Source organism: Aspergillus uvarum, assembly GCF_003184745.1.
Source record: "Aspergillus uvarum CBS 121591 unplaced genomic scaffold BO82scaffold_1, whole genome shotgun sequence".
Lineage (NCBI taxonomy): Eukaryota > Fungi > Ascomycota > Eurotiomycetes > Eurotiales > Aspergillaceae > Aspergillus > Aspergillus uvarum.
In genome coordinates this window covers 283,917-306,189 of record NW_020291298.1, presented here as the reverse complement: position 1 = coordinate 306,189, position 22,273 = coordinate 283,917, and the positions used below count along the sequence as shown (strand labels likewise).

The window sequence follows — 22,273 nt, the reverse complement described above, 5'->3', positions numbered from 1 at the left end:
GGAGCGACAAGCCGATAAGATAGCGAACCTGTATGTACGAAACCTAACCCTAAGTATCTGGCAGCCATACTCACAGCTGCCCACTTTTAGCGAAGCACTCGTAGATCGTCTGGATAGACGTTATCGTGAGGTCGAGTCGAGACTTGTGGCTCTGGAATCTGCACAACGAGCCCCAGTGGCAGAGTGTGAGGCTGATCAAAGGATCTCATCTGCTGAGCCCCGCCCTGTCGGAGGCCGCCTCTTCGAAGGAGATTCTTCGTTCGCAAGCCAGTCACTGCAGATGACGGAGAGTGCGCAGGACGCAGCCCTCTCCGCTTCTGCAGGCGGTGATCCAGCTGTTTATGACGTGATCGATCACCTGCGGAGATCCCTGCATGACTCGCATGAGTTGTCTAGAGATAAATTTTATCTCAGAAAGTCCACCGCCCAATCGCCACCACCGGTTAAGCCTCTTCCAGCGCCGTTCGTGAATAGTCTACTACGGAGAATGAGAGGTACGAAGTCTCTTCCTGAGTCACACTGTTGCGGTGTGGAACTGTCCTGCACACTAACTAGACCTGTAGTCCGTCGTCCCATTTTCCTCTCCTCATATGCCATTAGTGACCTGCACGTGCTCGAGGATCTCTGCCACGGGGTCTATGCTACTAGCGGGCCGTCTGCCGGTCAGATAGCCAGCACCCATGGAGTCCTTCTCTTCGTGCTGAAGGAGTACGTCGCCATGAACGACGATCTCTGTCAGCGGTTCGATCTCAATGCACATCTCATTCAATGCGAGCAGATATTCGTCTCAGCTTTGGAACATTACGAGGTTCTTGTCGTACCAAGCTTCGCAAACATCCTTGCTCTGACGATGGGCGTGAGCACCCCAATCCGATCTTCATCTGCCCTTTGCATTCTTCGCCGGAGCTTTCACACTGACACTTAATCCCAAACCCAGATGATCAAGGCCCAAGGCGAAGCCAAACCCTCCTTGTACTGGACACTCGCATGTGCCGCCGCAACCCAATGTCAATCCCTCGGGTACCACCGAGAAGCCAGCTATCGCAACATCCCGTCCGGTAAGGCGGACAGCATCCGGCGGCTATTCTGGACGGTGTACTGCTTCGACAAAAACATGTCCCTTTTGCTGGGCCGGGTCTCCAACCTGCACGGGCTCGCCATCGACACGCGCCACCCAGCGACGGCCACAGACCGGGCGCTGCGGCCGTGGGACGAGTCGTTCATCATGGGGATTCGACTGGCCGAGCTGCAGGACCAGGTGCTGACGGGCTTATACTCTCCTGGGGCGGCGAGCAAGGGTCCGTTGGAACGGGCCCGACTTATCCGTGACCTGACAGCTGCTATGGAAGAGTGGCGTGTCGCGTTTACACAAGTGAGCAGCAATACCTGGTATCTCTCGTACGCACACCAGACATCAAAGATTGACACTCAGCAGATCAACGCAGAGGCCGTCAACAACCCCCAGGTCTTTCACCTCTCCCGCGGCAACTGGGACATAGCATACTACTCGACGTTGACGCTCCTGCACCACGCCTCCTCCGCCACAGAGACGGGCCTTTTCGTCAGCTCGCCATGCGTCCACGCCGCCCGCAAGAGCCTGCAGGCTCATCTCCAATGCTTCCCGCAGTATCAGGACTCCCGCCTTCTCTCGGACGGGGAATATATCAACTGGTTCGTCCCCGCCCCCTTGGTTTCCTTTTCCCTTCCTTTCTGTAATATCAATGGCGAATAAAGCAACCCCTATACACTAACCACAACCACCAGGATCCTCCTTTACTCCTCCTTCACTCCCTTCCTCGTCACCTTCCTCCACGCCATCGCCGCCAAAGACCCGGAGAGCGTCGCCCTCCTTGTCCGCGTCGTCGGCACGCTGGAGAATCTCCGGTCCTCATCATCCCAGCAGACCTCGGGCGCGGAGCGTCTGTATCAGATCTGCGCGACCTTCGCACAACTGGGGCAAAAGCTGGTTGAGTCATCAGCCTTTCCGCCGAGGGGGATGGACGACCCGTCGGAAGGTCCGTCCCAGTTGGCTGGTGAGGATGCGGCTACAGCCGACGATGGCGCAGGCTTCGGGTTCCCGGCGGAGACGTTTTCGGAGGTCTTCGGGAATGTGGATTTCGATCCCGCGGGGGAGTTGTTGAATGAGTGGATGGGTGGGCAGCCATTTTTGGGGAATTGGGTTGATTTTTAGGGTGGGAGGCTGGCCCTGGGGGTTTGATTCAGTAGTTATTTAGTTGATGTATTTGGTTCTATCCTGTGGAATGCAGAATCCTACAGCCTGAAATTGCCTTCCCAACTGCATCAGTAAGACAGAAGGTTGTGTCGTCCAGCCCAGTACCCTCTTGTATAGCAAATCCCATTTCACAAAATCGGAGTCAATGATCTATAGTCTACTTCTTTTCTTCGTATAGCCCTATAAAACAACCTGAAACAACGATCCACACCTAGCCCCAAGTCCACCCCCCTCCCAAAACCTCTTCCTCCAGAACACAGCCCCCTACAACCCACAAACAACCCCCCACATCTCATCCTCCTCCAACGCCAGCATATCCTCCTTCCTCAACATAACCATCACCTCCACCCCCTCCTCCTTTCTGTGCCTCCTCCTAGGCAGAATGACCACTACCCCGTCCGCCCCCTCCACAACCGGCATCCTCACAAACCCCACCCCGCCCAACCCACCCCCAAACTCCACTCCATAAACCTCTACCCCCGCCCAACTCGTCAGCGTCACATCCCTACCCCCAAAAATCTCCCACCCGGGGTGCAAGCCTCGATAATCATCCACCCCCTTGACCAGAGCATACACCTCCGCAATAAACCGCCCCCCAATGCCATCCGGAGCCTGTGACTGCGTAATGCAATCGCAGATATCCGCCAATCCGCGCACGGGGTCCATATCCGCGGTCGCGAGCGCGGGAGCAGGGTATCGGGCGGTGGCGTAGAGGACGAGATTGCCCGTGTAGCCCGGGGAGAGGGCGGGGAGGCGGGTGCGGCCGTTCACGGCCGTGGTGAGGGTGCTTTTGCCTTTGTGCGGGATGCGGCGGGCGCGGACGCGGGTGATTGTTGTCCAGAGGAGGGCGGTGACGAGGGTGTTGATTGTGGGTTCTTGGGATGTGTATTTCTGGCACAGGGTGCGGAGCGTGAGGAGGTGGTGGAGGCGGAGGGTGCAGAGTCTGGAGGTGCAGGGTTTGAAGGTCGGGGGGAGAGAGGGTGGGGTGGTGCTGAATTCGGGGTGGTGGGGGAGGAGGGCCTTGAGGTTTGGGGATTGGGGTGAGGAGAGGGCCTGGAGGGTTGTGGTGAGGGCGTGAGAGAGTTGGCTCTGTCGACTGGACTGGGAATACTCGGAGGGAAGTGTTCCACCGGCGGTTCTGGTGGTGGTGGTGGTGGCTTGCGCCCACAGTCGGACGACCTCGGCGAACCCGGTGGCGTCGACGCTGTGGTGGTGCAGGCAGATGCATAGCCCTATGCCGCGGTCGACGAAGCGGAAAACGCTGGCGGCAAAGACGGGGTTGCCCTGCTCCATACTCTCCGGAAGCATGGCCGGTACGGGCCAGACACGCCCCGGAATAGCTTCCGGGGGCATGTTTTGCGCAGAGAGAGTTGCGTAGGCTGCTGCGATGGTGCCTTTGTCTTTCAGCGTTGGGGTGTCTCCTGTGTGCGATCGCATCTCAAGGGATGGTCGGCCAGAGACGTCAGTGGTGGGGAAGATTCGTCCTGACAACCAGGGGATTTTGTTAGACAGTTGCTCGAGACCGTTTTGGAGGGTCCGCAGGGTGTGTAGGGTTGAGTCTGCTTCGGGTCCGGGGAATGCCAGAAGGACCCGAATGTAGGTGTTTGGCATGGCCAGGTCCAGCGGAGTCAGCTGCTCGATATAGTCGTGCTCAGTCATGATTGATGGTCTGGAATTAACATAGGATGATTTTGAGAGGTTGAGCTGGATGTACCAAGTAGCAGTATGCGTCTTATACAGGTTGATTCCACCCCTAAACCGGACCCACGGGCCCGAACGCCCGTCCGGCCGGCTCAGCCAACTGGCCACGATACCTCATCACGCTACAAAGAAAAGTAGTCTATACTTCTCAACCCACTGACTGATAGAGAAAGTCAATATCAATGCTGAGCACAAAGTTTTAAGGGAAGAATTGGAAGATGTAAGATGAAGGTGCTCTATAATTATATTCTCCCCTTGCTGTTTGTGTTCGTGTCGGCCGCACAGCAAACTAGGAGAGAATTCTAACCAAATGTGATCCGGATAGTGCAGTGATCTCCTTCACTGAAGATTGCACCTCAGGAGAATTTGTTCGGCCTTAATCATATAATAAGTCCGTTGATGTGACCCTGCCACTCAAGCCACACAAGCTACTCAAGCCACTGTCACGAATCTAGCCAACCAGTCAGTCATCTTCGCCAACGGCCGGTGAACAAAGTGTAACACGGAGACTTTAAAAGTAATAATCACCCGCGGGGGAGCTGCATGACATTACATCACGTACAGACATGGATGAAACCTCTAGCAATCCAGTCACTCGCTGATTGGGAGTCGGAGCGTAAGCTAAAGGTGGGTCTTGTGTGTCAACTGGGGCATTTATTGTCTCTGGCGCTTCTTCGCGTCACCTAGTAGCCGACAATGTAATGTATAAGTGCAAGCAAGGATGAGGTCGAGAGAAAAGCTCCGCTTGGGCCGCTTTGGAACAAAGTCTTCATCATTATCGATCCTCACCCTGCGCCATGAGCACATAGTCATTGTGTGGAAGACTTTGCTGGGGCTGCTACCTGGATTTCCAGCCGGGGCCCGAGAAGCATAAGCACGCCAACGCCGCTCCCGCTCTAGTATTTCTGATTGAATTATACGTATGTATTTCCGAGCTGCGGCCATGAAGCGGGGCATTACAAATCTAGTGTGCATTTAATATATTCACTGTTGATCATGCCTATTGTCAGTCTCCCTCTCTACCTCTACCCCTCTCTCTTTTTTGTCTTCCACTCCACGCTGCCCTCACTGAGTTTACACTTTACAGCGCCTACACCCGACCGTCTCACCTGTCATCGCTGTCAGAATGCAACCGAAGATCGTAACTGATACCCTCCCCTGGGTCGCCGTCCTCTACTTTATCTTCCGCTTGATCTCATCATTCCTCACTGCCCGCCGCAACGCGGCAAAAGCGCGTGACCTTGGCTGTGAAGAGCCTCCAGTCGAAAAGAACCGCTGGCCCTTCGGACTCGATAGTGTGCGACGCTCCCTCGCAGCCGATCGAGCGCAACAATTCCCCGCCGATGTCCTCCAGCGCTTCCAGGAGCTTGGAACATATACCTACCGCTACAATGTTCTTGGTAGGTGATGCTTACAAAGCTCAGTTGAATCAACGGTGTATGCCTTTACTCACGCGTTCCCACCACAGGCTCGAAGAACCTTCGAACGGCAGACCCTAAGAACATCCAAGCAATTTTAGCAACCCAGTTCAAAGACTTTGGTAATTTTGCACTCATGGTCATTTATAGGCTTGAAATACTGAGCATACAGATCTTGGACCTACAAGACGCGGCAATTTCCTCCCCATGCTTGGCGATGGCATTTTCACGTCTGATGGAGCATACTGGAAACATTCCCGGGTATGTTGCTCTGTGAAGCGAGAGATGAAGCCATCATGCTAACGGCCTATAGGCTATCATGCGACCGCAATTCACCAGGGACCAAGTGAGTGACCTCGACCTGGAGGAGACCCATGTGCAGAACATGATGCGAGCACTGGAGCCATCGATCACGACCGACGGCTGGATCAAGAAAGTAGACCTCCTCCCCTATTTCTTTCGCCTGACGCTGGACTCGGCGACCCAATTTCTCTTTGGGGAGTCCGTCAACAGCCAGCTGCAGTCTCTCCGGCCTACCGACGAGAATGACAAGAGCGAGGAGAGTGAGGAGGCCAAGTTCGCGCGCGCGTTCGATGCCGCTCAGTCGGCCCTCGCCACCCGCCTCCGGTTTATGGACCGGTACTGGCTCTATGACTCGCGGGAATTCCGGCAGGCGTGCGGCGTGGTCCACGAGTTCGTCGACCATTTCGTGCGCCTCGCCCTCTCCAAGAACCTCCGCGCGAAGGAGCAGCCCTCCCAAAACGAGCCGTACGTCTTTCTCGAGGCCTTGGCGGCGGAAACGCAGGATCCGCTGGAGCTGCGCTATCAACTCCTGAATCTGTTGCTGGCGGGTCGCGACACGACTGCCTCGCATCTTGGCTGGGGTAAGTCTCGCCTACATGGTGTGATAGGTTTCCTTTCCCCGTAGAATCTTTGATGATTGAATTGATGGACTAATCTCTAATCCACCCATCTTAGTGTTCTACGAGCTCTCCCGCGACCCCGAGCGCTACAAGAAACTACGCGACCACATCCTCGCCGACTTTGGGCCCTATGCCGCCCCCCAAGAGATCACCTTCACTAAACTCAAGGACTGCAAGTACTTACGGTATGTAAACGACGAAGCCCTGCGCCTCCACCCGGTGGTGCCCTTCAACGCCCGCTACGCCAACAAGGACACCACCCTTCCGTGCGGCGGCGGCAAAGACGGGAAGTCCCCCGTCTTCGTCCCCAAGGGGTCGACGTGCGACTACGGGGTGTACGTGATGCATCGCCGCAAGGATCTGTGGGGCGCGGATGCGGACGCCTTCCGGCCGGAACGCTGGGAGGGCAGGAAGGTTGGCTGGGAGTATTTGCCGGTATGTCCCCGCCTTTTCTTTTCCAAAACACCAATCCACTAACCAGACTTCTTCGTGTTAAGTTCAATGGCGGCCCAAGGATCTGTATCGGTCAGCAGTTCGCCCTCACTGAGGCCAGCTACGTGACGGTGCGGCTGCTGCAGCGGTTTGATCGGGTGGAGATTCTGGACGCGACTGAGGTTCTCCGGCATAATCTGACCTTGACGAATTGCATTGCCAATGGGGTCAAGGTGCGGATGCATGCGGCGTGAGAGGGGGTGGTGAAACCCAGTGAGATTTCTTTTTCTGGGGCAGCAAGCGGATCCAAGGAGATATCCACAGGGAGACTGATGCCGTGAAGCCGTCTCCCACTGGTTAAGCTGGCTTACGCAATTTGATGTTCTACCAAAAACAGGATGTTATTATCTTCAAATTGAAATGATGGTATCATTTTCTGGAACTCAGTGCATCACTCGAGATTGAATGGTCTCCATTATCGAGGGGGCATGCGTACTCCCAGGCCGTCTGATTCGACTCCTCGGATAAAACTGAATAGAGTAAGAGGACCCAGAGTGGTCAATGCTACCCTATTGACGCAATTTTCTTACTGCTGAACAAGGAAGAGAGATCTCCTCAATTAGCCCTGGATTCGACTGTCATGGTAGAAGGTTATTTGTTGCCTCGTCTAACTCCACCCACCGTCCCCACCCCGCCCAAGCTGTAGGTCACGTGAGCGCCACCCCTTCTTGCATTAGGGCTATCAGCTCAGCGTCCCTTTGAAGGGGCGAGGTAGTAGTACTATGGGGATTTCTTAATTCGGGGACACCGTCTATTCTTTCTGATAGTTGGGTATCTCAGCGTTCGGAGAAAGTCCCATGCATGAATCTAGTCTCCTAAAACCCCTCAGTCAGTTCATGAAGGCCGGTCTGGACTCCCCTTCGGAGCTGCCCGCCAACTAACTTCTCAGGTAAAATCCAACTAAATCCATCCAACTCTAAGCTGCTATTCCCCCTCCCCCCCCCTCCCCCCCAGAAAGCAGTTATACTCGAAGTAACCAGATGAAGGTGCCATTGATCCATTAGGAGTGGTTCTAAATCACAAAGCGCACCCACCAGACACCCTGAGGTGTAAGGTCAAGATCATGAACTCACTATATACAATGAATGATAGGGTTATCTACTGCCCAGTTGCTATACACAGGCCTTGGGATTGAATGCCAGGTCAAACACCACTACAAAACTCGGATTTCCTCCTTACTGTATCAAAAGTCCGGCAGTGCTTAATATAAGGCGATTCAGGGTAGTACTGGTGCAAAAGCTACTAAAAATAATTAAAAGATTTAAACAGGCCACAGTAGAAACTAGATCCCAAAAGATTTGTTACCCATATAGCCAATACTTGTAGCAATAATGAGATACTCCATATATTAACAAAGCTAAGTAGAAAACAGTATAAAAAGCTGTTCTATTGTCACTATCCATAGAGAAAAATTCTAGTTATACCTATATATACAATTTGTAAATATTTGGATTAGTTGTATATATCTGCAGGCAAACTGGATTCATATTATCTATATCTTTGATATGTTATATATATATTATTCAATAAAAGTAATACACCTGGCTATAGGCTGTGGCTACCGCCACGCGGGCTTTAGGGCTGCCAGAAGCGAGAATGAGTTCATCATCATCATCATCATCATCATCATCTACTGCCTAGCACCTAGAACTCTTCCTCGACCTCCGATATTGCCCTCATGCCCGTGTTATTTGAATTTTGATGTAACCCTGATCCCCGGTTCCTTCCAGCCCGTGGAGAAACTTCCATAATAACTTTCGTTCTTGATTTCTCTTTTCCGTTCCTTTCCCTTTTGACTCTACCCAGCCAAGAGACTAACATCGATATCCGGATACCGCGAGGTCCACGCCGCTGGGTGTTCCACGAAGGCCGGATACTGCGCGATAAGACCCGACCACCGAGTGAATGATTCGCTCTCTTCAGGGCACCCTTCTAATGACAGAAAGCATTACCTGAGTCTCCTTTTGCGCATGCGCTAAAGAGAATGAGACGACAATCAGCTGGAGCGGCACCTCGCTAGACCTTGTTGATCGCAACTACAAGCAGCGCCCCAGGCCCTGGTACACAGCTACTGGAGAGAATAAAGGTGGCGGTCAATGCACATCGATTCTTTGCCTCCCATCTCCGCGTACAGAGGAAAAAATGCGTCTTCGCCGTTAGAGCTAAATTGCTCCTCCCCGAGTGTGGCCAACAATCCTCTCGCAAGCATGCGGCAGATAGCACTTGTCGTTGAGAACCTAGATTCCAGACAATGGTCTAGCTCCTGACGATTAGCACATGGGCTGTCAGTAGTGTCAGGGTTTCCAGTCTGTCGCCCAATACAAGGTCATGATTATTTCCGGTTGCGCTTGAGTGCGAGAATCATTGGGGTCAGCAATGGTGATATCGGTCCTCCTCGAGACACAGGGAATTCATGCAGATGGTAAGATCAGGACAAGTCGCTCGCTGTAAGGCGGCTGGGACTGCGGGGAACGAGGCATAGAAGCCTTTAACCCAGCTAAATGCAAATTGTTAGAATAGAGCTAGCCCTACGAAGGACTAGATTTTATCTGATCATCCTTCGCACGATCTATAATGAATGTCTCCACTCAGCAGACTCTTATCATAGAAAATGTGGCATGAATGGACTCTGAATGTTGTTGAGAAGATTAGAACAGTTAGAAATGTATGCAATCAGACCAGCGACTTTTGCAAGTGATGAGTTGCAGGTTTTGCGCGTTGCAGAATACTCCTGACTATGTGTAGGGCTTGTTTCACTCTGTTCTATAACTTCTTTCCGGACTAATAGAAGGCAATGCTAAGTAGTCACATATATCTCCATCGTGTATCGTACAATGTTGGTATTCAAGGCGAGCACTCTGTGGACTTTATAGTAGGTATGTAGTATTCATATATGCGGGCTCAGCACATCCTCCATCTACAAAAACTAGCCCCGCGGTAACAAGGTAGAAATGATCAGGGCTACTGAGCCTGTGGCATCCGGATAAGCGATTACGGACGGCTCCGGTCGCATTGACGGCTTGGGCCGACCATCCCAACTGCGCCACAATGAATGGAGCTTAAAGATATTCCGGATAGATCCACTTTGAGTACGTAGTGTGTCGCTTCATCCTATCAATCTACAGCATCTGAGTGGCAGGCCCCACCAAGCGGAGGCGCATTAGTGCTTATTGTGTCGGCCGGAGATTCTAAGGTTCAGGCACCAGGATAACCGATAGTTAGTACAGGGCATTATTGGCCTGGGTTCATCGCTTTGAGCGCTGTCGATCTGTCAATTTTATCTCCAAGAAGTCTTGATTTCTTTTTTTCGTTGCCAATTGCTACCTCTTTCCACACCTCTGTCCTATTCACTGAGCCCCCGTACTTGCGACGAGATATGTAAATGTTCGGCATCTCATCTATCTAGACTCAACAAAAATGGCATCGGTGACTACAAAGCCCAATACTGGCTGGGTCCAGCACCGAGTAACCCAGGCATTGCGCGCAGTGGTAGGCCACGCGTGTCGGCGTCCCCTTCACACCCTGCTCGTCACGGCCCTTGTCGCCGCAACAACTTATCTTCAGGTGCTGGAGGGAGCTTTTCAGGCAGTGAACACGTCGCAGACAGCTCCCTTCGACGTTCGATCGTTTCTGTGGGGTAGCCGCAATCTCCATCTCGGGGAGAAGAGCTCGTGGAGATGGCAGAACGACGTGTCTGCAGCACACGGTCATGGCCAGGTATGGCAGACACCTTTGCTTCAATTGAACCTACGCGTACTTACCGATCGTTTCTTTATTTTCCTTAACAGGTTGACCAACACTTGGCGCTGGTAACTCTCAACTTCCCCGGTTCTTCCGACAATAGCAACCCTCCCTTCATCTTGCCCCTGTCCATCGACGCGGATCCGATCACTCCGACTTCGAATCTCCTCACCTCCTTCTTCGATGACTTTTCCCTGGCGTATCAGGTCCCCTACAAGCAACTGACCAATTTTCTGCAAGGTGTTGAAGAAGTAGTCGCATCGAGTGATGAAAACACAACGTGGGCAATCCAGCGCCCCCGCGGAGAAGGCTCGCCCCTTTCGCTTGGCCGCTGGCTCGGCAACTCATGGCTATCGTTTCTGCACCGAGCCCAGCATGCCGAGACAGTGGACATGGTCATCATCGGGCTCGGATACCTGGCTCTCAACATGACCGTGATCTCGCTATTCCGCGCAATGCGTCATCTGGGGTCGCGTGTCTGGCTGGCGAGCGCCGTCATACTCTCCGGGGCATTTGCCTTTGTGCTGGGGCTCGGGGTCACGACGGCCTGCGGTGTACCGGTGGACATGCTGCTGCTCTCGGAAGGCATTCCCTTTCTGGTGCTGACGGTGGGATTCGAGAAGCCCATCTGCTTCACCCGTGCGGTGCTCTGTGCGTCTAAGGAACCTTCTCGTGGACCGCAGCAGGACAGTCACCCCAAATCAATCCCCACCACCATGCAGACCGCCATCAATGCACAAGGCTGGCCGATCGTCCGCTCATATCTTCTGGAGATTGGTGCCCTCGCACTGGGAGCAGCCCTGCGGCCACACAATCGGTTCGGTCAGTTCTGCTTCCAGGCCGCGTGGACCCTGCTCTTCGACGCCGTCCTGCTCTTCACTTTCTACGCGACCGTCCTCTGCATGAAGCTGGAAATCACGCGCGTCCGGTGTCCAGATACACTTCATCAGGCGGACGAGCAGCGAGGCCCCTGCATGTTCGGGTACAAGGTCAATCCGGCCAACGTGGCGCGCTGGAAAACGATGATGGTGGGCGGCTTCGTGCTGGTCAACGTGCTGCAACTCTCGTCGTTTGCGTTTCGCATCCTAGGTGGCTTCTTGACGAACCCCTCGCTTATGCCGACAGCTGTCAGCCCGTTTAAGGTGGCCGCCAACGGACTCAATGATATCTTCCTGGCTGCTCGTGCGGCGGGGACGGAGACGCGCGTGACGGTGCTCCCTCCCATTCGATATACCCTCCATGCAGCAACAAAACCGGTTGACGGGGTTTTCGCAGGACTAGAGAGTCCGGTGGCTCGACTGTGTCTGATCGGCGCATTGGTCGTCAGTCTCATTCTCAACAGCCACCTGATGCATGCCGCCCGCTGGCATGCTGCCGACGCAGCGAATGCGTCCGCTACACCTTTTATCACCCATTCCTCAGCCCCCAGCTCCGGTCCTCAACCCCGGAACCCGGAAGAGACGGAAGCTCTACTCAAATCCGACCAAGCAGAATCACTAACCGACGGGGAACTAGTCGACCTCTGCCTCCGCGGCAAGATTGCGGGATACAGCCTCGAAAAGACTCTGGAAAACATAGCCCCAAGCTCATCCAGACTGGAAGCCTTCACCCGCGCCGTGCGCATCCGCCGCGCCGCCATTTCACAAACCCCATCAACCCAACCCCTCAGCCACGGCGTCCAGGACTCTCTCCTCCCCTACCGCGACTACAACTACGAGCTCGTGCACGGCGCCTGCTGCGAGAACGTGATCGGCTACCTACCGCTCCCGCTGGGCCTCGCAGGACCCATGCTCATCGACGGCCAGGCATACTTCATCCCGATGGCCACCACCGAAGGCGTACTCGTCGCCAGCGCCAGCCGCGGCTGCAAGGCGATCAATGCGGGCGGCGGCGCCGTCACGATGCTAAAAGGCGACGGCATGACGCGAGGACCCTGCCTGGGATTCCCCTCGGCCTCGCGCGCCGCCGAAGCGCAGCGCTGGGTCGAGTCTCCCGCGGGCTACGCAGTCCTTACCGCTGCATTCAACGCCACCAGCCGCTTCGCGCGTCTGCAAGCCCTAACCGTCGCGCAGGCCGGGACGTATCTGTACATCCGGTTCCGCACCACCACCGGCGACGCCATGGGCATGAACATGATCTCCAAGGGGGTCGAGGCGGCGCTGCACGCCATGACCGCCCACGGCTTCCCGGATATGCAGACCATCACCCTGTCCGGGAACTTCTGCGCCGACAAGAAGTCCGCGGCCGTGAACTGGATCGGTGGGCGCGGGAAATCGGTCATCGCGGAGGCTACTATCCCTGCGGACGCTGTTCGGAAGGTGCTGAAGACCGAGGTCAATGCGCTGGTCGAGCTCAACACGGCCAAGAACCTCGTGGGTAGTGCGATGGCGGGCAGTATCGGGGGGTTCAACGCTCATGCGTCTAACCTCGTGCAGGCGGTGTTTCTGGCCACCGGTCAGGATCCCGCCCAGAATGTGGAGAGTAGTAGCTGTATTACTACGATGAAGAAGTATGTCTGCCCTTTCTCGGATATATTTTCTTGTTTACTTCTTGTTTCACTTGTTTATGTTTTCAATGTGTACCGTCCGGGAATGCTAACGACTACAGTATAAACGGCAACCTACACATCGCCGTCTCCATGCCCTCAATAGAAGTCGGCACAATCGGCGGGGGCACAATCCTCGAGGCGCAGGGAGCCATGTTGGATTTGCTGGGGGTGCGTGGCGCCCATCCCACCGACCCCGGCGCGAATGCCCGCCGTTTGGCCCGGATTGTGGCTGCCGCGGTCCTGGCCGGCGAGTTGAGTACGTGCTCGGCGCTGGCGGCGGGTCACTTGGTCAACGCGCATATGCAGCATAATCGGAGTGCTGCGGCGTCGGGAAAGAAATAGTCTCGGGATGGAGGGAGATATGGTTTTGGGGGTGTGGATGCATTGCTTTCATTGTTGCATGTCTGACGTGACGATTGTACGATAGATAGAAGATGCCTTACTGAGCAGGGCGTCAGCTTCAGTCAATGGTACTAATACGACAGCTGACAGCCGAAAATGCTCAATGTAGAGTTCAAGTCCAACGAGGAATACTAGCCATGCCGACTCAGGGGGTGAGAGTTGAGACATATCTTGGGATGCTCTACTTCTATCTCATACGCGCACTCAGGAGACCTGGTCTAATGGCTCTCAGCTGTATAGTACATACATTGCGAGGAAGACAGACAAGAGTCATCGGGTGTCGGGTGTAGATTTCCCGGACAGTGTATGTTGTGCAACCTATCCTTCGAGTGCCCAATCTAAATTTCGAGGCTCTGGGACTCCGGAGGATAGTCGAGTAGGAACTTCCAACTTATCATCATATCGTAGCCACGAAGATTGATGGTGGGGGTGACTACGACAACGGTACGGACAAGAAAACTATAGGACTGCATATCGGGAAATATCACCACCATTGGGAACTGAAAACAGGAGCCTGACAACCAATGGTCTCCAAAGCAATGATTTCAGAATCTGTGACAATTCTCAATCACTTCTCGTACAACAACGAAACCCTGCATCGGCTGGCATATATCAGTGCAACTGGATCTCTGTCGAATCGTCCCCGCCCAAAGCTCGGGCCACCCATTCAGGGGCTGTGATTGCTCCGCGATCGGGTGACAGCTGATTCATTCACCATGACCGAAGACCCTCTCTACTACAGAGTGTGTAAACGGACCCAACCATACACCCCATAATGCTCAACCTGATATCTCGGGTCCGCACCTTTCTTGGCGACCAGCCCGCCCCCCCACACCCCTGGCCCAAAGTCGCCATCCTCAGCCTCCCCGACGCCGGCAAACGAGCTCTCCTCCAGCACCTGAGCGACACCCCCGTCAGCCCGATCACCGCTGACGGATGTCACGCGGGCTGGACGAGCAGCAGCCACGCCCTGGAACTCAGCTTCATCGCCGCGGACGTGGGGCTAGATGCCCGGTTACGCTGGCGAGCCGCCGTCGCCGCGCGGTACACGGACGCGAACGCCGTGATCATCGTGGTCAATCCCGCCCACGCGATTGCGCTGGAGGAGCTGCGATATCAGCTTGGCTGTCTTGTCAACGGGATGGAAGAGTCCGGCGAGGTGCAGACGTATTGTATCGTGCGGAAGGGGATTCCGTGGCTGGTGCTGGTGAACGTTGAGGGGAGTGCCGTGGTTCGTGATCTTCCTGAGTTTGCTGCCTCGCTTTAGCGCTAATTATCTGTTGGGCGGGTTGTAGGATGAGGGAAATGCAAGGGAGCAGGTTGATTGTCTGGGGCTGGGTGGGTTGGGTGTCGATTGGGTGGGATATTTTCTTTCGTCCTTGATATGTGTTGGTAGTAACTGAAGACTGACGGCTAGTAGATGTTTCGGTCCATCTCGACGCTGACTGGAGAGGGTGTGGAGGGGTCAATGCTCTGGTTAAAGGAGAAGATCCGCGTCAACGCTGAGCGCAGACTACAAGCGGAGAATTAGGGCTCTGTGGTCAGGTGATGATGCTGGGCGTTGGCTCTGGTTTGGTTTGCGGTTCGTGTTCTGTTCTTATGCCAGGTCGGTGGATTATCTGCAACTCGATGGAACTATATACCTTTCATGACTGCTATTGGCATGACTCTGTTGTATCTTTCTATTCTTCTCTTCTTCAGCATACGCATGATTAATTTGTCTCTTTCTTTTTATCTTGGGCTTCCGGTCCGTCCGAACGTCTGAACGACTCGAACTTGAGGCGCCGCTCGATATACTGATAGCCACCTCTTGTTGCTCCATTCATTGATTTTACCCTTTCATCTGTACGGCCCTGTTTAATCTCATTTCCTAGACTGGCTCAACAATCTGTCTCCTGTCTTGACACGGCCTATGGTTATGTTGATCGCCCATTAGAAGAAATACTACCCGAGCTCACGGACAGTAAAGCTCGAGCATAATCAGCATCCACAACAACCGTTCATGGCAACAGAGCAAAAATCAGCCTAGATCGAACCCCATCTGGGCCCAACCCGCATCCAACCCACCAGCAACCCAAGCACCCCGCCCAAACGGCGGTTGCATCGGGAACAGCACCGCGACCGCGACCGCGACCGCAACACCCAAGCTTTTCCAGCAGCATCCACCAGAAACCCGCCCTGCGGCGCGATCCCTGTTCCCCCCGGACTTGACATCACGCTTAACCCGCTCCGCAACCAACTTAGCACCCGCAAGACAGATCAGCACGCCCGCTCCGGGATGCTGTGATGTGTGGAGATGGCCTCAAAGCTCTCGCGGTAGTGCCCGGCCAGGAAGATGTTGTGCGGGCGGAGTTTAAGCAGGGGAGGTGTCCACCGCCCAGAAGAAGGAGATGCTGCTGCAGGAGGTGGGGCGGTGCGTGAGCGCAGCGGCGTAAGGGGGCAGTACACGCTTCAATATATGTAAAAGCACACCTTGCATGCGGCAGGGATAGAAAGTCAAATCTGGTGGTCCGATCTGGCATTCTTAATATCCGGATCTCTTGGCGTTGTCCACGGGCTCCGCGGGATCCGAGCCCGGACTAATCGTGCATCGGTTATTATAAGACGAGATATCCATCCATGTTCAGGTTGGGGATATACATATATACAAATCTGTTAGAATAGATTGAAAGCCCCGTCGACTTAATTCGGCAAGCTTACGCAAGATGACCAACCAAACCGCATCAGTTATTCACAACTACTATCCTTCAACGATACACCTACCACACTATGCAACCAACACAACCCCAGTTTTCTCCCTAATAGTCCAATTCGGTATCCTCTGGGTCGCCGTGCTTGGAGTCGCTCTGATTAGTATCCGCCGCGCACGACCTACCGCAAGTCGATCAGACCAATCGGCATTTGTATGGATGTGCCTGAGTACGTACTGTACCCTATCCTGCCTCGACGAACCAGTCAGTCACAAACACCCCATGCTAAGCCCACAAACCTCATGCAGCGGGATTCATCCACCTCTTTTTCGAAGCCTACTTCGTGATCAACCATCAATCCCTCGCCAGCTCGCAGGACCTCTTCGGCCAGCTATGGAAGGAGTACTCCCTCTCTGATTCGCGGTACCTGACGTCAGACGCATTCCTTGTTTCCATGGAGGCCGTCACCGCCGTGCGTCCTGCAGTCCCATTCAACCAGTCAGAGAAGCTGATAAGTCTCGCAGTTCTGCTGGGGTCCCCTCGCATTCTTCATCGCCTATTGCATCGCCGCCCAGCACCCCGCTCGCCACGCCCTGCAGCTCGTCATGTCACTCGGACAGGTCTACGGCGATGTGCTATACTACGCGACGAGCCTGTTTGACTTCTACTACCATAGGATGGAGTTCTGCCGGCCCGAGGGTTATTACTTCTGGTTTTACTATTTTTTCATGAACTTTATCTGGATTGTTGTGGGGTCTTGTGAGTATTTTTTGGTGTTTCATGGTGTGGGCTGTGGGGCCTTTGCTGATGTCTCGCAGATTATGCGTATCAAAGTGCCGTGGAAATTACGCGAGCTTTTAGGAGGCTGACTGAACTCGATCGGAAGCGCAAGTCGAACTGATTGGGGTGAGAGCAGCTGATCACGCATTTTCGCAGAGTGGAGTCTGCCTCAGGCAAGAAGGAGCATTTTGCGTAATGTGTTCTGCCTTACTGGGTTTCGAACAAAGACACTATAACGAAGGGTCACTCACTTCGTGTCAGCCATGACTCACTCAAAGTTCCTGATTCGACTGTGGTGAAGTCATCTCCCCTGAACTTGCTCGGCAATGACAGCTATCGAGCTCGGGTAACCCGGCGCCAGTCGACCGGCTTGGCGGTGGGGACGTTATAGCTTAGCTCTCTTGGCTCTAGTTCAGCCCTACTACTCTACCACGGTAGCTAAGTTGGGTATAGATGTTTTGGTGCTCATTTATGAAGTGAAAATGATTGGTGTACTGTCTTCAACCGTTTCATTTATACATAACTCATTTGTCAGGTTGCGCAGGACATTCCGCTCCTGTAGTAGTTGGCTGCCGGTTCTCACACTAGTCTCAGTCCTCGAAATAAAAGTCCATCCCTCGCTTTCACTCGCCTCGTTTCCAGGATCGCTTTCACTCAATCGAGTGAAATCTTGCTAAGATTCTACCCGCCTCAGAGTTTTCGCTCAGGATGTCTCCCTCCAATTCAATTTTTGTTGCGCTTGCCTCGATTGGAGCATGTTGTGCTGCAACCGTCGCATCTGACTCAACCCTCGAAACTCGATACCCCAATGCAGCTGTTGAGACAGTGGATGTGGTGATCGTCGGTGGTGGAGCTTCGGGAGCCAACGCGGCTGTCCACTTCCATGATGCCGGTCTCTCGCTTAGGGTTGTCGAAAAGCAGGGTCACTTGGTCTGAAGCCGCTCTCTTTCAATCATGGACATGTTCTAATTACTGGTTCTCACCCTACAGGGCGGAATGGTCAACAGCTGGATGAATCCCGCCACGAATACCACTTACGACTGTAGGTGCAACCCTAAGCCACCGCCCAATTACCCAATGCTAACAGCGGGTTGCATCAGATGGTGTAGCAGCATACACGAACTACACTGGCACGACCGCGTTCTTCGACCGGCTAGGCATCGACTACGTGGAGCCCGACCTGGGAAGCACGACCCTCACCACGACCTACGCAGACTTCACCACCGGCAAGCCCGTGGACTACCTCGCTCCCAACATCACCGACGAGCTCGCCGCCCTGGAGACTTTCTACAATATCTCCAGCCAATACCAGGACCTGTTCCTCCCATCCTACGCCAACTGGCCTGCGCCCAAAAATATCCCCGAGGACCTGCTGATGCCCTTCCGCAACTTCGCCGTCAAGTATAACCTAAACGCCACCATCTTTGTAAGCCCAACCCCAGCCTTTCCACTCATAATCCCCTAACCATCGTGCCGGATAGCTCATCTGGTCCGGCATCGGCGCCGGTCTAGCCGACATGCTCGACGCGCCCACCCTCTACCAAATGCAGACCTTCGGACCCCAAACCGCCGCCGCCTTTCTGGGTCAGGACCCGGAATACGTCCCCGCCTCCCATCGCAACCAGGACATATACGACGCGGTCGCAGACATCCTGGGCAAGTCCGTCCTGCTAAACAGCACGGTGATCGAGTCCGTCCGGCACCCGGACAACCGCGGCGTCGAACTGGTCGTGCAGAACCACGGAACCCAATCCCATACAATCCTCCGCGCCAAGCGACTGGTGATGGCCATCGAGCCGACCGCCGCCAACACCGCGCCCTTCGACCTGGACACCACCGAGAAGAGCATCTTCGACCAGGGCAAATGGAGCGTCGTGCACACGGGGATCATCTCACACCCCGCACTCCCGGTCAACGGCGTCATCTACAACCTCCCCGCCACGGCGGTCCACGGCAACGACTTCGCGCTACCGGAGCCGCCGTTCGTTGATTACTTCGAGGTGAGCTGCCCCCTTTAACTTACATTCCTAGCCTCAAGAATCCCGAGCTGATGATCAATAACGAAAGTATCTCGGCGAAAACCTCTGGCAAGTGATCGTCGTCGGCTGGCTCGGCTTCTCGGAAGGAGCGGCCCAGGCCCTCGCCAACGAGGGAATCCGCCAACTGACCGCCGCGGGGACGCTGTCCACCAATGCCACCGCCGCCACCAACGGGACTACTACCATCAAGGTTCATGCGTGGTCGAACCACGGGGCGATGGATATGCGCACCACGGCCGAGAATCTGCGGGGCGGGTTCATTCAGCGGCAGTATGCGCTGCAGGGCCATCGGTCGACGTACTGGACGGGGGCGGCGTTTGGGAACCAGCTGTCGAATTATTTGTGGGCGTATAATTTGGAGTATCTTGTGCCGTTGGTGAGGGGGAGCTTGAAGTGAGGCTGGGGTGTTCGGGGTGTTGTTGGGGGATAGGGCTACAGTGGAGGGAGTTGGTTCGTGGTGCTGGGTGGGGGTGGGTTGGAAGTAAGTTATGGGATTAGGGTTACGAGGTGTGTTTCAGTGATAAGATAGAAGCTTAAGTCAAGATTTATCAGTTTTCAGGAAGAAGAAATAAGGTTTGCGTGGAATGGACTGCTCAGGTCAATGCACTGCACACCCGTCCCATGTCTTTACTCCGTAGACTGGTGCATGGGGTCTGAGCACGAAATAACTTTAGTGGCTTCGTCCAAGCTTTAGACCTATCCGACACATGGTTGTTGTCTCAGAACTGTAATCTGGTAAGTTGTAAGTATGAAACCAGTCTTAGTGGTCTTGAATAACAATGATTTATTCGAAAATTGTCAGTCAAGTCTTGCTTTCGTCCCGAATACCTGTCTCAGACTCATATTTCACCTAATCTGGACCTCGATCCGAGTAGTCAATTATATGCTTTCCCGTTCTCAGTGGATGAGCCTATTCGAATAGATTGCATCAATTTCAGGGCAAAAGAATGTGCCTGTATCAGCAACATTAGATATCTCTACAGAGTTATCTCTTGAGGGGAAATACCCGCGCTAGTACGAGTAGCAACCGACACATCAACTGCACCCATGCCACGCATACATGCATATCACGCAGGCACCGCGCGTCCAGAACCTTTAACCGCGGTTGCATACCGAAGCCTACTTACCCGATCAGGAAGTATCTCCGCTGCCCTTGATAAGCTCTTGTTCATCAAACTTGACAGATCCGTACACAAGCAAACAATTACCCCGTCCATCGACCTGAAGACCTATCTCTAGAACCAACGCAAACACCAGCCGATTGCTCTAACTTCCAAACCAAGCACGCGCATCACATTTTTCTCTATCATCCAACTTTTATTTCCAGAAATGCCAAGTTCAACAATTAAAGCAGACACCCGTTAGAACCGTTTTAACCCGAATCGCCTACCAAGATTCCAACCTACCGCTCCCGCTCACCCCCCATCTCAAACTCCACGATGATCTGATCCGTGCGATGGATCTCCCACTTCCTGGCCCGCCGCTCCGTCTCCACCTCCTCATCCCCGGACCAAATCTCCTCCTGGCTATCGGCCCGTGTAGCACTCTCAGTCGTCAACGGATGACGCCCCTTTCGCGCGGATCCCGGCCCATACGACGGCACGGGGGTCGGGTACGAGCGCGGGAGGCTGTAGGACCGGCAAGCGGAGGAGCGTCTTCCGAGGACAAATTCCAAGAGGGGCTGGAGGGTGGGGATGCAGGAGGCGATGATGACGAGGTTGGCTTCTGCGCTTTTTCTGGGGTTAGATTAGGGGTTCCTGAATCTGGTGAAGTGGGAAGAGGGGAAGGCGGAGTGGTTGTGCGGGGCTGGTGGAACGTACTTGGTCCAGAGGACGAGGGGGCAGCTTTCGTCTGTCTTTTGGGTTAGTTGGGTTGGGGGTTGAGGTTGGGTTGGGGTGGGGGGAGGTAAGGGGACAAGGGCAGGGCAGGGCAGGGCAGGGCAAGCATACATGTTGTGTCGGCAACGTTGCCGAGGGCGTCGAGGTGGGTGGTTTTGATGATGGCGGCGCAGGCGGAACTACCCGGATCAGTTAGGGCTGGCTATATGATGAAGACATAGAGGGAAGGGTCACGCACATAGCGCCCAGCCCTAACGCCGCGCACAGGGCGAGTTTCTTGTGCAACGACATCTGCAATCGCCAGAGGATCACGCTCGGATAGATTGCGAGGCTGAGGTCGGTGAAAGCTGATAATGCTATCAAATCTGTCAGTACCCTTATATCCAGAATCCTAGGAGATAAGGGACGGGCAGACTCACCCCCATTCAACGTTGCCACCCCGATCAGAACCCTCGAGCTGCGACAGCTTGCCCCCTCGACCGTCGCCCACAGCGCGCGCGGCGGGTCACACTGGGTAAATAGCACTAAGATATTTACCACCGCGACAACCATCACCAGCCCCGTCAGCCCCCAGAGTGCACACCGCATGTGAACTCCAGGCGCCAAGATACGATGCAGCAGGGCCGCCACGCCTAATTTCGGCAGCGCGAACGCGAGGATTCCAAAGATCCAGCCGAGATCGATGGTCAGGTTCGCTCGTTCGGCGGCGGCGGGGCCGATCGTGGAAGCGTGTCGGCCGAGACCTTGGGTGACGGCGACGGTCGCGAGGCTGACATTACATAGCCCTAGAATCTGGGAGTGGGATTGGGTCAACGGGTGAATTCTCGAGGTGCGTGCCGTGACACGATGGACGTACCATTGAAGAAGCAATCAGCCAGTCGTCCAACCCAAACGCACGAATGATCTTTGTCCGAATGACGAGGCGCGCGCAGACCAACACGGTCGCAAGGCTCGTCAAAGTCCACATCACCGCCAGCAGGGCCGGGCCTTTGTTCGGTTGTTGATCGTACGCTGCGGTGCCCGCCATGGCATGGAGGCGCTGCCACTGTGGTCGTGGACCATCCGGGAATGGTCACGAAAAGCGAAGATGCAGCAGTTCGCGGGCTTTGGGGGAATCGCTGTAGCCCAGGTCCGGCGATAGTGACATTTCTTATAGGATGCGGATCCCCCGGTCGACTGATAGGAGATTTTTCAGTACAGGCGTTTGGTGGGGGGGGGATTGGACAGGTGCCTTCGATTGCTGCAGCCAGGTGTCAGTGCCCTTTTTTTGATGCATCGACTTTTGATGCAGGAGTTAATATGTGCATGATTGCTATTTGTGGGCGGTGAGGGGACTACGCAGGAGTGGGGAGGGGAATCACGCAACCAGGCCGCGCTAATTATGCAGGAAGGGAATAAAATGTTTTGGCTTGATTATGTCGGGCTTTTCGCGCGTTGCCTGTAGATATCTTTCACTGTGCCCTTGACA

General features: G+C 54.5%; 8 protein-coding genes across 8 annotated transcripts; 6 read left to right on the top strand and 2 right to left on the bottom strand.

Moving 5' to 3' along the window:
* Positions 1-487: 487 nt before the first annotated feature.
* Positions 488-2,191, top strand: BO82DRAFT_324445 (fungal specific transcription factor domain-containing protein; the record flags this gene model as incomplete). The annotated part of the gene is made up of 4 exons (XM_025632826.1): positions 488-856; positions 938-1,372; positions 1,448-1,671; positions 1,765-2,191. The coding sequence occupies 4 exons, from the start codon at positions 488-490 to the stop codon at positions 2,189-2,191; spliced, it is 1,455 nt and encodes a 484-aa protein (XP_025497292.1).
* Positions 2,192-2,492: 301 nt separating this feature from the next.
* BO82DRAFT_408217 (uncharacterized protein) lies at positions 2,493-3,892 on the bottom strand (the record flags this gene model as incomplete). The annotated part of the gene is made up of 1 exon (XM_025639676.1): positions 2,493-3,892. The coding sequence occupies one exon, from the start codon at positions 3,890-3,892 to the stop codon at positions 2,498-2,500; it is 1,395 nt and encodes a 464-aa protein (XP_025497291.1). The 3' UTR covers positions 2,493-2,497.
* A 1,101-nt stretch (positions 3,893-4,993) lies between these two features.
* On the top strand, positions 4,994-7,105 carry BO82DRAFT_427883 (cytochrome P450). The gene is made up of 6 exons (XM_025640394.1): positions 4,994-5,334; positions 5,403-5,474; positions 5,525-5,613; positions 5,666-6,236; positions 6,331-6,710; positions 6,773-7,105. The coding sequence occupies exons 1-6, from the start codon at positions 5,061-5,063 to the stop codon at positions 6,959-6,961; spliced, it is 1,575 nt and encodes a 524-aa protein (XP_025497290.1). The 5' UTR covers positions 4,994-5,060; the 3' UTR covers positions 6,962-7,105.
* Positions 7,106-10,184: 3,079 nt separating this feature from the next.
* BO82DRAFT_370369 (3-hydroxy-3-methylglutaryl-coenzyme a reductase) lies at positions 10,185-13,398 on the top strand (the record flags this gene model as incomplete). Its single annotated transcript, XM_025637208.1, has 3 exons — positions 10,185-10,484; positions 10,556-13,017; positions 13,116-13,398. The coding sequence occupies 3 exons, from the start codon at positions 10,185-10,187 to the stop codon at positions 13,396-13,398; spliced, it is 3,045 nt and encodes a 1,014-aa protein (XP_025497289.1).
* Positions 13,399-14,233: 835 nt separating this feature from the next.
* BO82DRAFT_408214 (uncharacterized protein) lies at positions 14,234-15,381 on the top strand (the record flags this gene model as incomplete). Its single annotated transcript, XM_025639675.1, has 2 exons — positions 14,234-14,689; positions 14,879-15,381. The coding sequence occupies 2 exons, from the start codon at positions 14,234-14,236 to the stop codon at positions 14,987-14,989; spliced, it is 567 nt and encodes a 188-aa protein (XP_025497288.1). The 3' UTR covers positions 14,990-15,381.
* A 782-nt stretch (positions 15,382-16,163) lies between these two features.
* On the top strand, positions 16,164-17,049 carry BO82DRAFT_397017 (EXPERA domain-containing protein; the record flags this gene model as incomplete). Its single annotated transcript, XM_025638889.1, has 4 exons — positions 16,164-16,377; positions 16,457-16,620; positions 16,673-16,907; positions 16,967-17,049. The coding sequence occupies 4 exons, from the start codon at positions 16,164-16,166 to the stop codon at positions 17,047-17,049; spliced, it is 696 nt and encodes a 231-aa protein (XP_025497287.1).
* Positions 17,050-17,756: 707 nt separating this feature from the next.
* BO82DRAFT_299181 (fumarate reductase/succinate dehydrogenase) lies at positions 17,757-19,370 on the top strand. The gene is made up of 5 exons (XM_025632014.1): positions 17,757-17,858; positions 17,919-17,970; positions 18,029-18,354; positions 18,410-18,928; positions 18,996-19,370. Exons 2-5 carry the CDS (start codon positions 17,925-17,927, stop codon positions 19,362-19,364), a joined length of 1,260 nt encoding a protein of 419 aa, XP_025497286.1. The 5' UTR covers positions 17,757-17,858; positions 17,919-17,924; the 3' UTR covers positions 19,365-19,370.
* A 731-nt stretch (positions 19,371-20,101) lies between these two features.
* BO82DRAFT_349608 (uncharacterized protein) lies at positions 20,102-22,245 on the bottom strand. The gene is made up of 6 exons (XM_025633915.1): positions 21,662-22,245; positions 21,225-21,597; positions 21,044-21,161; positions 20,917-20,984; positions 20,788-20,818; positions 20,102-20,697 (listed from the first exon to the last, which is right to left on the bottom strand). The coding sequence occupies exons 1-6, from the start codon at positions 21,830-21,832 to the stop codon at positions 20,370-20,372; spliced, it is 1,089 nt and encodes a 362-aa protein (XP_025497285.1). The 5' UTR covers positions 21,833-22,245; the 3' UTR covers positions 20,102-20,369.
* Positions 22,246-22,273: the final 28 nt, after the last annotated feature.